Source organism: Drosophila mojavensis, unplaced genomic scaffold (assembly GCF_018153725.1).
Source record: "Drosophila mojavensis isolate 15081-1352.22 unplaced genomic scaffold, ASM1815372v1 contig_108, whole genome shotgun sequence".
NCBI lineage: Eukaryota > Metazoa > Arthropoda > Insecta > Diptera > Drosophilidae > Drosophila > Drosophila mojavensis.
This window is the reverse complement of record NW_025318636.1, coordinates 145,476-160,502: the sequence shown is the minus strand read 5'-3', so window position 1 is coordinate 160,502 and position 15,027 is coordinate 145,476. Positions and strand designations below refer to the sequence as shown.

At 39.0% G+C, this 15,027-nt stretch overlaps 2 protein-coding genes across 3 annotated transcripts; one reads left to right on the top strand and one right to left on the bottom strand.

The window, feature by feature from the left end:
- Window positions 1-2,475: 2,475 nt before the first annotated feature.
- Window positions 2,476-3,560, top strand: LOC6578182 (RNA-binding protein Rsf1). The gene has a single exon (XM_002004063.4). The coding sequence runs from the start codon at window positions 2,591-2,593 to the stop codon at window positions 3,179-3,181; it is 591 nt and encodes a 196-aa protein (XP_002004099.1). The 5' UTR covers window positions 2,476-2,590; the 3' UTR covers window positions 3,182-3,560.
- Window positions 3,561-6,357: 2,797 nt separating this feature from the next.
- On the bottom strand, window positions 6,358-7,844 carry LOC6578181 (REPTOR-binding partner). 2 transcript variants are annotated; one of them, XM_002004062.4, is made up of 4 exons: window positions 7,691-7,844; window positions 6,823-6,904; window positions 6,623-6,744; window positions 6,358-6,564 (listed from the first exon to the last, which is right to left on the bottom strand). In XM_002004062.4, exons 1-4 carry the CDS (start codon window positions 7,739-7,741, stop codon window positions 6,463-6,465), a joined length of 357 nt encoding a protein of 118 aa, XP_002004098.1. In that variant the 5' UTR covers window positions 7,742-7,844; the 3' UTR covers window positions 6,358-6,462. The 2 variants fall into 2 exon arrangements, with proteins under 2 accessions (XP_002004098.1, XP_015021554.1); XM_015166068.3 differs by having other exon boundaries at window positions 6,619-6,744; window positions 7,691-7,842.
- Between the last annotated feature and the right edge of the window lie 7,183 nt (window positions 7,845-15,027).

The window sequence follows — 15,027 nt, the reverse complement described above, 5'->3', positions numbered from 1 at the left end:
CTTATATCTTCTGAGATTCTTTTGCTCATACGGACGGACGGACGGACGGACGGACGGACAGACGGACAGGGCTATATCGACTCAGCTCGTCGTGCTGATCAAGAATATATATACTTTATGGGGTCTGCGATGATTCCTTCTGCCTGTTACATACTTTTCACAAAACCATTATACCCTGATTTCCCATTTTCAATGGGCTCAGGGTATAAAAAGTGAAGTGGTGGTGTGACTAGCAGCGCGACGCTCGATCGAGAAGTCTCGGGTTTGACTCTAGAGCGCGCAATTTATGTTTATTTTCATTATTTCAAAATATTTAATTTTCCCAATTGTAACTAGTAAAAGTGCCTCATGTCATTAGTTTTTGCAATACATATGTACATATATAAAACAAGTAAGAAGACTCTAGTCGAGACTGCTCGACTAGGAGATACCCTGAACCCTCTAATCTGATATTCTAAACACTCTGCACTTCTTTTCGGCACGTATTAGAACGCGCTCTGCTAACTGCGCAGTAAGCAGCGACTGCGCTTGGGCTGCGCTGCAGTGTGGGCAACATTATAAGAATTTATTTGTTGAATAATTTAATTTCTATACAAACAATCTTAATGAAACTTTCAGAACATAATCATATTATTTAAATGTATGTACATTCCAAAGCACAAGTATCTAGTACTTGAAGTACGCCTTTTACAAAGGTGAGGGTGAGGGGGTGGATATAGGGGTGGTGGGTAAATAACAACAAAAATCGAAATTATATAAAATACATATAAGTCTACATTTAAAATTTGCAAGCTCTAGCTCTAAAGATGTAGGAGATATAATTTTATAACTGGTTTTCGATAAGTTTTTTATCGATAAAAAAGATCGGGATTAGTTATCGATTTTTAATGATAAACTCGATATCCACGCTGTAATTACGGACATTTAAAAAAAATTTGAAGTCTCTAGCTCTTATATCTTCGGAAATCGACGCGTTCAAACATACGGACAGACGGACGGACGGACAGACAGACAGACGGACAGGGCTATATCGACTCAGCTCGTCACCCTGATCAAGAATATATATACTTTGTGCCTGTTACATACATTTCAACAAAACCATTATACCCTGATTTCCCATTGAAAATGGGTTCAGGGTATAAATAGTGCAGTTAAATGAGTTTCTAATTTAATTTATATTTTTAAATATATCGAAATAGAAATTTTGATTCAATTGTGCTTTTTTCTTAGTTTAGTCACTAACCACAGAACACATAGACTAGACAACTAGTGGAAAGCTGTTTGCACGCTTTTTTTGAGGCTTTAACACCCCAGACAGCTTTGGACTCGCTCGGCTCCTTACTTTTAGGTTCGAGCTACGAAAAAATACGAACGCACAATCATTTTGCTTCATGCGCTCGACCGAGATGGTCAAATTTTGAACAAAAGATCCCTCTATACCGAACTTTTCAAACCGTTTGCCAAGCTCCTACAAAATATTTGCGTTTTCGTTATTATTTGTGGGAAGGGTATGAAAGCGTTGGTGCTCATAATGAAAATGCTTTTGCGACGAGCGTGCACGCACACACTCTCCCTTGCTACATGTACTATGAGCATTTGTATGCCTGTGTGCGAGGCTCTTGCTGCCTGTAGCAATTTTAAAGCCCAGCATTTGCATTAGGTCGATCTTGTGAACTGCTCACACTTACATACATATGTTTGATTGTGTGTACGCAGGGGCCGCGATGCTCACAAATGATGGGGTTATCATTGTAGAAGCATCTGAGTGCCTTTATATGTATGTGCATGTGCGTATGTTTATGTGTGTATGCATGCGACATGAGCATTGACGTGTGCCTACGACAATTTTTGAACGTTTTGCAACAATAGGAGCACCAACGCTTTCATACCCTTCCCACAAATAATAACGAAAACGCAAATATTTTGTAGGAGCTTGGCAAACGGTTTGAAAAGTTCGGTATACTCTTCACACAGAAGGGAAGGCATGGGTTCTTGCTGCGACGAAATTTCAATTTTCGTGAGCTGCTGCTTGTGCTCACATGCATACATACATATACATATTTGAGAGAGCAGAGAGAGCGAGAGAGCAAGAACAAAAATTGAGCATAGAGGCATCTTTTATTCAACATTTGACCATCTCGGTCGAGCGCATGAAGCGGAATGATTGTACTTTCGCATATTTTCGTAGCCCGAACCTAAAAAGTGAAGAGCCGAGCAAATACGAAATTGATAGGCCTTAGGAGACAGATTTTTCGGTGTTGAAAAACTTTGTACTACATGTCTAGTCTATGTGTTTTCTGGTCAGTGATTATATATAAAATATATTAAATTTATCAATAGTATGGTATTTTTGCATTCATTTCACTATTCCAAAGCAAGGATACTTTGTCATTCGATTATATGAAATGCATTCTGTAATTACTTTGTCACTAGTATGAGCTAGTTTATACTGAACCAAATGACAGACAATAATATGGTCCCTCTGAACGAGAACTTTTGATGTACATACTAAAAAACGAGCTGAAGTGCAGCGCTGAAAATATTGATTAATAATTATCTGCACAAACACAGATATATTTGTTTATAAAACATGACTGATCAACGGGGGACTAGAGTTTATGTCGGTAATTTAACTGATAAAGTAAAGAAGGATGATTTGGAAGGCGAATTTACAAAGTATGGAAAGCTAAATTCAGTATGGATTGCATTTAATCCGCCCGGATTTGCATTTGTTGAATTTGAACATCGTGACGATGCCGAAAAGGCATGTGACATTTTAAATGGTTCGGAGCTCTTGGGCTCACAATTACGTGTGGAAATTTCGAAGGGTCGTCCACGGCAAGGACGACGAGGAGGACCTGGAGAGAGAGGACGCCGCGGTGATGTCGGCAGACACAGCATTACAAGTAGCAGTAGCAACGGTGGATTCCGGCAACAGAGAGGCTCCAGTAGCTCAAGCAGTCGCCATTTGGATCGCGGTTACAGTTCCGGCCGTTCAAGTACCGCGTATGGCGGTGCTAGAGATGGCGGCAGCAACGGATTCAATCGTCGCGACATATACAACGGAACGCGAGAAAGTAGTCGTTATGGCGGTGGAACCAGTTCTAGCTATAGTCGCAGCGGAGGGCAAAGTGGTGGACGATTTAGGTCTCGGTCCCCAGTTGCTAATCATCGTTTCTAAACCATATAATTTGAAGATGTTAATAGAAAAATATTAAATGTCTGTGCGATATTGATACAACCCAGTTATCATATAAAATCATTGCTAATATGTACATACATATACTAAACACAAATATTAAGATTTGGTTTTAAATCAGCAAGAAATTCATCTATTAAAACATATTTCTATGCTAGGACATCAGCTTTCGAATACTATTTATTTTACTTACAAATTGCATCAAACGAAATTTTTATATATTCAAATTTAAGAACTAAATTAGCCAACTATTAAAAATAATTAAGTTACATATATTTAATGAAAAATACGGACTAAGTTTTTGGAAACTTAGAATTCAAGAGCAAAATAAAAATGTCTAAAGTCGTAAATGATATTAAAACACAGTATTTAAAAATTCATAGGGCCTAAAATCTAATTTATTTCTCTCTGATCCATTTAATGATTATATTAAAGTCGGGATGGTCCCAAAATAGACAAAAATCGCAGCTATGTCGTAATGCTTCCAACGTATATACATAGTATGTATATACATACATACATATGTATGTACAAAAATGAACAAGAAATGCCAGAAAGCAAGTCGAAACAGTTTACGTACATATGTATGTATGTATGTACCTTTGCCCTGTCATGTTCAGTCATGGCTCAAGGAAAGCAAATTCCATTAAAAGCGTGTATAAATACATGTATGTATATATACATATATTGAAGCGCCGCTTAGATGGGAAAGGTGTGCGCGAAATTGCGTGAGGCCGATCTATTGTGCAAACCATTATAAATTGTAAAAACAAGTTCAACTTAGATCCTCCAAAAATGAAAGCCAAATCCTAGTAAGGATTCTAGATGGGTAGACATACATACATATGTATCTGACCTAAGCAGACAGGTGTTGATTGCAAAACGAAAAACGTACTATCCCGCCAAGGAGTGGCTTTTATCACTAACCAGCGGGTCTTCCAAGTGAGGTGGCGTAGTGAGTAGCGGCATGACGTTCGATCGAGAAGTCGCGGTTCGAATCCCGGTCACTGAAATTGAAATTTTAACCATACTAAATGTGCGTTTTTAATAGTTTGGTTATTCTAGCAGATTCTTAGAATCAAATCAGCAGTTAGTTTGGTTCAGTGTGAGTGAGTTTTGTATTACATTTATATTTTAAAACAAGAAAATATAAATGCACTCGGGCGTTACCGACTGCGGAATACTCATTCACATCCCATCAGCAATTTAGTTGCTAAGTTTCGCTCTAATACTGTAGAAAATGCAGTTTTTCCCGATTTGCCACGCCCCTACTGGGCGTAGACACCTAATTTTTGGTCAGTTCTTAGAACGAGATAACGGTACCCTAACTGCAAAGTTTGAATGCTTACCCTCAAAACCAGAGCTCGCAAATGAGAGTTGATAGTTTTTTCGTATATGCTCTGCTTCGTATCATAACCGAAAAAATTGTGCAGACACGATCTCGCTCTGAGCGACACTCTTTATTTTCTTTAGAATCTTTCGGTCAGACGCAATGCAATGACTCATTCGTGTGACGCTCTAACATGAGTGTCGCGCAAAGACTAACACGATTTTCCCTCACACAAAGCCTCTCAGCAAAACACAGTTTGACTAAAAAACTCAACAGAAATGATCTTTGCCCTCGTGTGCATGTAAATACATGCATACATACATACAAAAAGAACGCAACAAACGCGCGTGATTACCCATACAAACGCAACTGACAGTTTGCTTCATTTAACTCAAGCAAACGATCAGTGTTTGACTTAAGCGAAACGAAAACAGAAATAACTGTCTCCCTCAGAGCGCGAGCGACCTAAGCCAGACGCGACAAAAACAGTTTCTGTCTGAGTTTTTCTTGATTGCTTCAGTGAAAGACACTTATTTGCAGACAACGAAAAAGTGTTAACAGTTACTTGCGAGCTATGCTCAAAACATGTGAAAATTACAGGGTATTTTTCGATATGCCACGCCCCTAAAGAGGCTTAAAAATTATTTTTGGGGCATCGATAGAGGAGGCTACCAGTAACTTAACTATCCAAATTTGAAGCTTCTAGCTCTTAAACTGTAGGAGATATAAACTTTTGCGGTTTGCCACGCCCCCTATGGGCGGACATATATCTGCCATAGCTCGTTGGACTTGGGTGATTAACCCGCGTATATATACCAAATTTCAGATCTCTAGCATCAATAGTGCCTAAAATATAGCAGAATTCGAAAAATCACTATATCTTCAGGTCCGATTTGCCACGCCCCTAGTGGGCGTAGATATATAATTTTTTCACCCATCTTCATAGAATTAAAACATCAGCTTACGTGCAAAATTTCAGCATTCTAGGTTTATAACTTCAGGAGATACAGTTTTGTCCGATTCGCCACGCCCCTAATGGGCGGAGATATATCCGCCATAGCTTGTGATCTTGGGTGGTCAACGCGGACCTACATACCAAATTTCAGCTTTCTAGCTCTTCAACAAACATGATTTCTGGTATATCGGAAAGTGCATTTTCCGATTTGCCACGCCCCTAGTGGGCAGATCGGGAAAATTTTACCACTTTATAAATCGGAGATATACACGAGTATGTTTTTGTCGCGTCTGGCTTAGCTCGCTCGCGCTCTGAGGGAGACAGTTATTTCTGTTTTCGTTTCGCTTAAGTCAAACACTGATCGTTTGCTTGAGTTAAATGAAGCAAACTGTCAGTTGCGTTTGTATGGGTAATCACGCGCGTTTGTTGCGATCTTTTTGTATGTATGTATGCATGTATTTACATGCACACGAAGGCAAAGATCATTTCTGTTGAGTTTTTTAGTCAAACTGTGTTTTGCTGAGAGGCTTTGTGTGAGGGAAAATCGTGTTAGTTTTACGCGACACTCATGTGAGAGCGTCACACGAATGAGTCATTGCATTGCGTCTGACCGAAACAGATTCTAAAGAAAACAAAGAGTGTCGCCCAGAGCGAGTCGTGTCTGCACAATTTTTTCGGTTATGATGCGAAGCAGAGCATAATCGAAAAAACGATCAACTCTCATTTGCGAGCTCTGCTTGTAGCGCTTTAAAAATGTTTGATCAAAATTGAGTAGATAGAAATTTTTTGATCGATTCATACATACTATTTACATATGTATATTTAAAAAGCTTAAGGACATTCTTATATGCATACAAAATAAACAATCTCGTATTCGTTCTTAAATAAAAGCCATGCTGAAATATTTTTTAGAGATAATAATAGTAATGTAGGATTACATACATTAAGAAATAAGAATTATTATATTTTTTGTGTAGCCTATGTAAATATTTCTTGTTTAAGAATGCCAATGTCTTTAAGTAACTGATCAATATCATTGGGAGATGCCATTTCGTCTAGTCGTCTATCGCATTGCATGAACTGTAATAAAAAATTTACAATAATTGAACATTAGGTTTATTAATATGTATTAACCAACTCGCTCCAGTTCCGCACGCAAAGCTATAACTGCTTTTTCACGATCTGCAACTAGCTCCTCCAAGTACTGATACCGAAGTTTTTTTCGTGCGCGGCATTCTCGTGCGCTTTGTCTGCTTCGCTCTAAAGTTATGGTATTTAATTAAATACAAATCAGTTTACATATTTTTTAAATTAAAATTTAAAATTTAATATTTTTACCAAGTTTAGCTTTTACATCGACTTTTTCCGACGACGATTTTCTGCCCGGCTTACGTCCTCTTCGTCCGCATTCCTTGCGTTCCTGAAATATATAATGTTTTAAAAGTTTAAAACCTTTATTGCACGAATATATATATATTATTATATATATATATTATTATTATTATTATTATTATTAAGAAGTTACAATTAATATAAAATCAACTCTAAATTAAGGCTAAGCACTGGCAGCAAGTGCCTTCGGTAGTCGTATATGGTCTATATATATATATATATATATATATATATATATATATATGGTCGTATATGGTCTATATATATATATATATAAGTTATGCGCTCCCACACTAGAGTACTGTATATATAGACTATATACGACTACTAAATTTATAAATTCTGACTAAAGAGAAAAATAATAATAGAGCCATTATGTTTTGTGTGTACATATGTACATATTAACAGTTCATAAATATATGGATTAATTAATATGTATGTATCTCATATGCAATATTCACAATGATTGTTAGTTCTATGATAGATATAAAGAATTGTTTAGGGGTAAGTATTAAACACTATTAAATTTAGCTATTAACTAAAATTACGCGTTACATAAAAAGAGCGCCCTGTCAGAAAAGTGCAGCATTACGCTGATTATTAAAATAAAACATAAGCCAAGTGGTAAAAATGTTTTTAACTATGTATGTTTCTAAATCTCCAATATTCACTACATCCTCTGCAGTTGTTTACGTATTGCTTTGACTGTATTTATGTATGTATATAAATTCAAATACATACATATGTATGTATGTATTCACTATTTACAAAAACATACAACGCAATAACTAGTAGAATAGTGTTTAATACGTACGGTTGATTGATGTTCCTCCGTGATAGCCATTTGCATGCTGTCACAATCCATTTTGCTTGATTTGAAAATTTTTAAAAGGTTTAGTAATATTTTTGTAACTTTCTATAGTGCTAATATCAAGCATCTATTTACGAACATATATTTACTCAATTTATCGATAAGATTAGTCATTCTAGCAATGAACTTTGAAAGGGGTACTCCTTTAATTGAATATTGATATATTATATTTTAAGTTTTTTACTTTGAATTTAAACAATCATAGGTAATATTTATATTCATTCACGAACGTGAAATGAGTATATTGACTTTTCCGATATGCCAGAAATCATATTATTTGAAGATCAACAAGCTATGGTGGATATATATATGCTCATTGAGGGGGCATGGTAAATCGGATAAAACTCTGTCTATGTTAAGCTAGAACGCTGAAGTTTAGCACGTAAGCTAATGTTATGATCCTATAAATTAATAAAAAAAAAAAAAAGTAAGAAAGCTCTAGTCGAGACTACCCGACTAAGAGATCCTTTGAACCCTTCGAGCAACCGATATTTCAATAAATTTTGCACACACACATACACATACGCACGCACACTAAAACACGCATCGGCTGCAATGGTTTCTTGGCATGGTAAATTAATTGTTTAATAACTATTCTTGTGGGTGGACTATCTTCATGAAACCTTCAGATGATTATAACATGGATATGCATGCATTTACCAAAGAACAAGTCTCTAGAATTTTAATTACGCCTTTTACAAATAGATGAGAGGGCGAATATAGGGAGGGGGGGGGGGTTGTAAATTTTGACAAAAATTGAAATTCTATAAAGTACATATGAATCTACATTTGGCGACTTTAGCCTTAAGGATATAGCAGATATAAATTTATTACTGGTTTTCGATCATTTTTAATCGATAAATTTTGAAGCAAATTCGATATCCGCGTGGTATACACGGACCTAGGAACCAAATTTCAAGTCTCTAGCTCTTATATCTTCTGAAATCGACGCGTTGAAACATACTGACAGACGGACAGGCGAACAGACGGACGGATGTTACATATTTATTTGTAACAAAACCATTATAGCCTGATTTTCCATTTTCAATGGGTTCATGGTATTAAAATAAAAAGTATAAACGAACAAAATTAGAATAAGTGAATGAGAATAGAATTATCGAATAAAGATAGAGTAAGTAAATAAGAAGAAAACAAGTAAGAAGGCTCCAGTCGAGACTGCTCGACTAGGAGATACCCTGAACCCTCCAAGCTGATATTCTAATCATTCTGCATTTCTTCTATGTACACATACATACACATGCACTTATAAGCAAGCGCTCTGCTAACTGTGCAGTAAGCAGCGACTGCGCTTGGGCTGCGCTGCAATGTGGGCAATATTATGACAATTTATTTGTTGAATAATTTCTTTTGTAGACATACAATCTTAATGAAACAGAGCGTAATCATATGGTTAAAATGTGTGTACATTCCAAAGCACAAGTCTCTAGTACTTGAAATGCGTTTTTTACAAATTGGGGGCGAAGGGGGCGTGGTATCCAAAATCTGTAAATTACAAAATCTTTGTGTCCATTAACTCTCCAGGTTTAAAAGTGTTCAAACTAGACTGAAAAAACCAAGTCGATTTTTCGATTCTTCTCGATAAAAAAGGTTATCGGATGAGTTATCGAAAAAATGAATAAAAATCGTACTGCCTATGGTATACATGAGTATGCATGCTAAATTTCAGGTCTCTAGCTCTTATATCTTCTGAGATCCTTTTGCTCATAGGGACAGACGGACAGGGCTATATCGACTCAGCTCGTCGTCCTGATCAAGAATATATATACTTTATGGGGTCTGCGATGATTCCTTCTGCCTGTTACATACTTTTCACAAAACCATTATACCCTGATTTCCCATTTTCAATGGGTTCAGGGTATAATAAGTTGGATCAATAGAAAAAAAATAAGCGGATTGAAATAAAGAGTCCATTGAGACACGAGAATGGCGGGAGGAGAATACCACAACCCAGGGCTAAGCGTCGGTTGGGTCTACCAGCGATGCAAGGATGAGCTGATCGCGATAGCCCGAGAGTTCGGGCTTGACGGCAAAGGCCGAGTAGAGGATCTGAGGAAAAGACTCGCCGCGCCTACCAAAAATCGGAGCCCGACCTGCGTAAAGCCCCTAACCACAGAACACATAGACCGGACACGTAGAGCAAAGCGTTTTGCCCACTTTTTTTCGAGCGTTGCGTCCCACACAACTTCGTATTTGCTCGGCTCCTCACTTTTTGGGTTCGGGCAACGAAAATATATGAAATCACAATCATTTCGCTTCATGCGCTCGACCGAGATAGTCGACGTTTGACGGTTGCCCCTATGCTCAATGTTTCCCTTGCTCTCTCTCTCGATGCTCTCTGCAATTTTAAAGCCCAGCATTTGCATTTGGTCGATCTTGTGGAGTGCTCACACTTACATACATATTTGTGTTCGATTGTGTGTACGCTTGGGACGCGATGCTAAAAAATTATGGGATATCAGTTTTAGACGCATTTGTATGCCTGTGTGCCTTTACACGTGCGTGTGTGTATGTGCATGTGTATAGCATGGTACATTAACATTGTCGTGTACCTCCCTCAACTTAGAATGGTGTGAACAATTTGGATTTTAATTGAAGAGGCGCGCATGTATACGTACATATACATATTTGAGAGAGCAGAAAGCATTGAGAGAGAGAGCAAGGGAAACATTGAGCGCAGATGCATCTTTTGTTCAACTGTCGACCTTCTCGGCCGAGCGCATGAAGCGAAATGATTTTGTGTTCCCATATTTTCGTAGCCCGAACCGAAAAGTGAAGAGCCGAGCAAATACGAAGTGTCTGGGAGATAACTCCCGAAAAAAGTGTGCAAAACGCTTTACACGACTTGTCCGGTCTATGTGTTCTGTGGTTAGTGGTAAAGCCCAGGATCATGGTCTCGTCCCGGAAGCGTTGCCGAAACTGAATGTGCCCATGGCGAGCAGCGTGGCTTGGGTCCGGAGGAGTGATAAGCAGAGGCAGTTCATCGATGGCGATAAAGACAAGGCATTGTCAACTGCACCAAATGCCGATATTCGAACTCCCGTGCCCACAGTACCGCCGGAGAGGTACCCACCCTGGGGCGTCGCTGAACAAGTGAGAAAAAGGGGCATAGGTATGATGGCAAGAACTGAAGATGGATCCCGAGGCGCCGCGCTAGTTTCTTGTGGCAGAAGATTGCCAGTCGACGGGCAGGACACGCCAAATGAGGGCGTGCCGTCCGACTGGTCGGCAAAGAAATGTAGTAGTACGCCGAAGGCAAGGAAGGTGTGAGGAGCGTTCTCCGGAGGTAAGGATAGTGGAACTGGAAGTCGAAGGTGAATCCGAAGGTAGCCTGTCGTCCCGAGGAGTACTTGTCGCGGAGGAGTACTGTGCGGTGGAGAAAAGAAGAAAATTGAATCTTTTCCCGCCCACCAGAAGCGGAAGCGGCGGAATTGGAGATGGAGGGCGAATTTCGAAGTAGCCCGACGGTGCGGGAAGCGCAAGAAGCAGAGGAAGAGGGGAAAGCGGATTCTTCCCCCGGCGACACAGGGTGGCCGAATTGAAGGACTTCCTAGAAGTGGAACTGGCGCTTTTTGAGGGACTGAAAGGAGTGACTCATATAGCCGAGCATAGCGTAAGGATGCGGGATGATAAGCCTCTCAAGCAAAGATATTGTCCCAAGAATCCGGCTATGCGGATTGTGATTGATGAATAGGTAGACCAGTTAATTCGAGCTGGAGCCATCGAGCTATCGCAAAGTTCGTACAGTGCGCCTATCGTCCTAGTAAAGACCAAGTAAGAAAGCTCTAGCCGAGACTGCCCGACTACGAGATTCCCTGAACCCTTCGAGCAATAGCTGTTTCAATCATTTTTCGCGTCTTTCTGCTTACGCAAGACACACACACGCGTATACATACACAGGCATACACACACACATATACACACTCATACCCAGACACACACACATACACAAACACATACACATACAAGCACCCACGCACACACACATGGGCTGCAGTGTGCGCTTACTATGAGAACTAAATTGTTTAATAACTTTTTTTTTTGGACATACGATCTTCATGATTATTAATATAACATAGATATGCATGTATGTGCCAAACAGTGTTGCCAAATCAGCTTTTTTCCCGTCAAATCTGGCTTTTTTGAAAAGCCGATTGCGGGAAAAATTCCAAAACAGCGGGCAGCGGGAATTCTGGATTATTTTAAAGAATAATTTGCTTTATTTCCGCTTTTTTATTTATTGAAGAAATTTTCGTATTTTGTATGGACAATTCGTATGAAGAATGAAGTTTTCTTCATTGTAGTTAAATTAAAACCAAATAGTTCAGTAATTCAATTTTCAATGAACGAACCAAGCGGTAATAATATGGAACTAACTAAACTAGGATATGATTTATATTTAATTCTGAACAACTTATTGTGATTCTATGTAAATTTTCAAATAGTGAAAAATGTTGATTCCTTTTCATGCATATATATTTTTGGAGAATATTGATAGTAAGAACATCAACCTAATTCAGTAGGAAACTACTCAAGACGCTACAAAGTTTTGAGTTGAGAAGCGTGTTCTAAGGGTTTGATAGGATATAAGAAATTTAGAAACTTGGCCACTTTTGCATTGCTTTCTTTGGTCTTTGGTCTTTGATCAATGCTGTGATGCTTAACTCAATTTCAAGCATTACGTAAAACATATATATTGTAAAACTTCACAGATACGGCTTGCGGTGGCTGAAGAAATGATGCCATGATTATAAGTTGTTAAAAATATATTTAAATATCAATCAAAGCAAAGAAAAAGACATCAGCTTTTTTTCCCGATTTTTTCACAAAATTTCGTTTTTTTTTTAAGTATCTTCCCACTAAAAACAGCTTTTTTTGCTCAACAAAAATTGGCAACACTGGTGCCAAAGCACAAGTCCCTAGTATTTGAAAGACTAAAATGTATATAAGTATACATAAAAAATTTGGAGAGTCTAGCTTTAAAGATGTAGGCGATATAAATTTATTACTGGTTTTCGATAATGTTTTTAATCGATAACAAAATAACGGGGCAATTTATATGCGCGTGCTATACACGGACCTAGGAAAAAAATTTCAAGTCTCTAGCTCTTATATCTTCTGAGATCGACGCGTTCAAATATACGGACAGACGGACAGGTTCGATTCATCTCATCGCCCTGATCAAGATTATATATACTTTATGGGGTCTGCCACGCCTCCTTCTGCCTGTTACATACATTTAACAAAACCATTATGCCCTGATTTCCCATTGAAAATGGGTTCAGGGTATAAAAAGACCGCAGATTGGCGAATGAGCATGGAGTATCGGCAGCTCAATGCACACTCGATTCCGGATGCCTACTCTGTTCCGAGAATCAATCACAATCTTGAGAGACTACGACACGCACGATATATATCTACCCTGGATCTAAAGAGCGGATACTGGCAGATCCCGATGGCGGCGGACAGCAGGGAATGCACAGCGCTCACGGTGCCAGGGAGAGGGCTATTGCAATGGCTAGTCCAATGCAAACCGAACGGTTTGCTATATTTCAGAGGGCGTTGGACACAGTCATAAGACCGGATATGGAGCTGCATGCCTTCGCATATCTAGATGATATCGAGGTGATCGGCGCCACAAAGGCGCAACATGTGGCGAATCTAAGGGAGGTCTTCCGCTAAATGAGGAAGGCCAACCTCTGAGTAAATCGAAAGATATGCAGTTTCTTCAGAGAAAAGTTAATATATCTCAGCCATGTCAGAATCGGAGAGGGGATCTGCATTGATCCCGCAAAGGTCGAGGCGATCCGGAGTTTCCCGGCTGCCACGACTCTGTGCTGGTGTTAGCAACAAGGCTTGGGCGCAGGGCTCACGCAAAAGGTCGAGCGTCAGGAACGGCTGATCGCCTACGCTAGTCGGAAGATATTGAGAGCAGAGCTCAACTACTCGGTCACGGAGAAGGAGTGTCTCGCGATCGTTTGGGCGATCAGGAAGATGCGAGAGCTATAAGCTTGACGTAGGTGATCACCTAGCGTTGAAATGGCTCAATTCCATAGAGAGTCTCACGGGTAGGATCGCGCGATAGGTGCTGGAATTGCAGCAGTATCAGTTTGATGTCCATTATCGACGACGCAAACTAAATGTGGTGGCCGACGCACTTTCTCGGCAACTTCTGGAAAGTTGTCAGCAAGTGGTGGAGGTGAGTCCCCCTTGCAAATGGATAGCGAGTCAATCGACGTATAAAAAGTAATAAAATGTTTGGCCTATTAACAAACGTACGTGCAGCAGCTACAACATGGGAAATCAGGGTATAATGGTTATCTATATATATAAAAGAGAGTTGTGTAAAAGTGCTCCTCCACTTATTACTCGAGATCTGCTGGACCAATTTTCATGGTTTTTGATTTGTTGGATTTGTCTCCGCTACGAGTAGGATAATAGATCTTAAAAATACTAAAAAAATTTGACGAATACTTGAAAAACGCGGTTTTTTCCCTAAAGATTCAAATTTCCATTGATACTCAGTAGGCTTGATAACAGTGACAGTTTTCGGTCCTGCTCTCATATTATACAATAGTATAGAAGTAAATAAACAAATGTAGTCAGTCAGTCTACGGCACAGCCTCAGGCGAACTTGACTATTCATAAAAAAGCACATTTGATAAAAATAATACGCGTGCGTACAGAAGCTAAATATCTCGAAAGTTCAGGTAATTGTTTGTCTCAAACATAAATTTGTGTAAATTATTTATACTAGTATTTCTTGATTGTAAAAAAAAAAAAAAAAAAAAAAAAAATTGGAATATGTAGTTTGTTAGATTTCTGTAAAAAGTGTTTGTAAATCTAACTATAACTATGGCTTTGAATTTAAAGATTCAAGGCCAGATTTGCCATCGCATTGGATCATTGCAACCTATTGAAGATGCACATCAGAAATTCTTGGCATGGGCAATATGGAAGAACAACTTGACCGGCGTCAAGAAATCAACACAGCTATGAAAAGAGCAATTCTCCAAGATTTGCAGCAAATGCTTCACGAACATCATGCATTGGTCAAGCTGTTCAAGACTGCTTTAGAGCGCATGCCAAGAGATGACTATAAAGTAGTAATCACAGCAGATAAAGGACCAGCTGGAACACATGAACTCCTTGGATGTGCCTGGTTTACCACCGCACAATTTACAACTGAAGGTTGGCTCGGTAGTTATCATGCTTAGAAATTTAAACCAACCAAAACTGGGCAATGGAACGCGTTTGGTGAT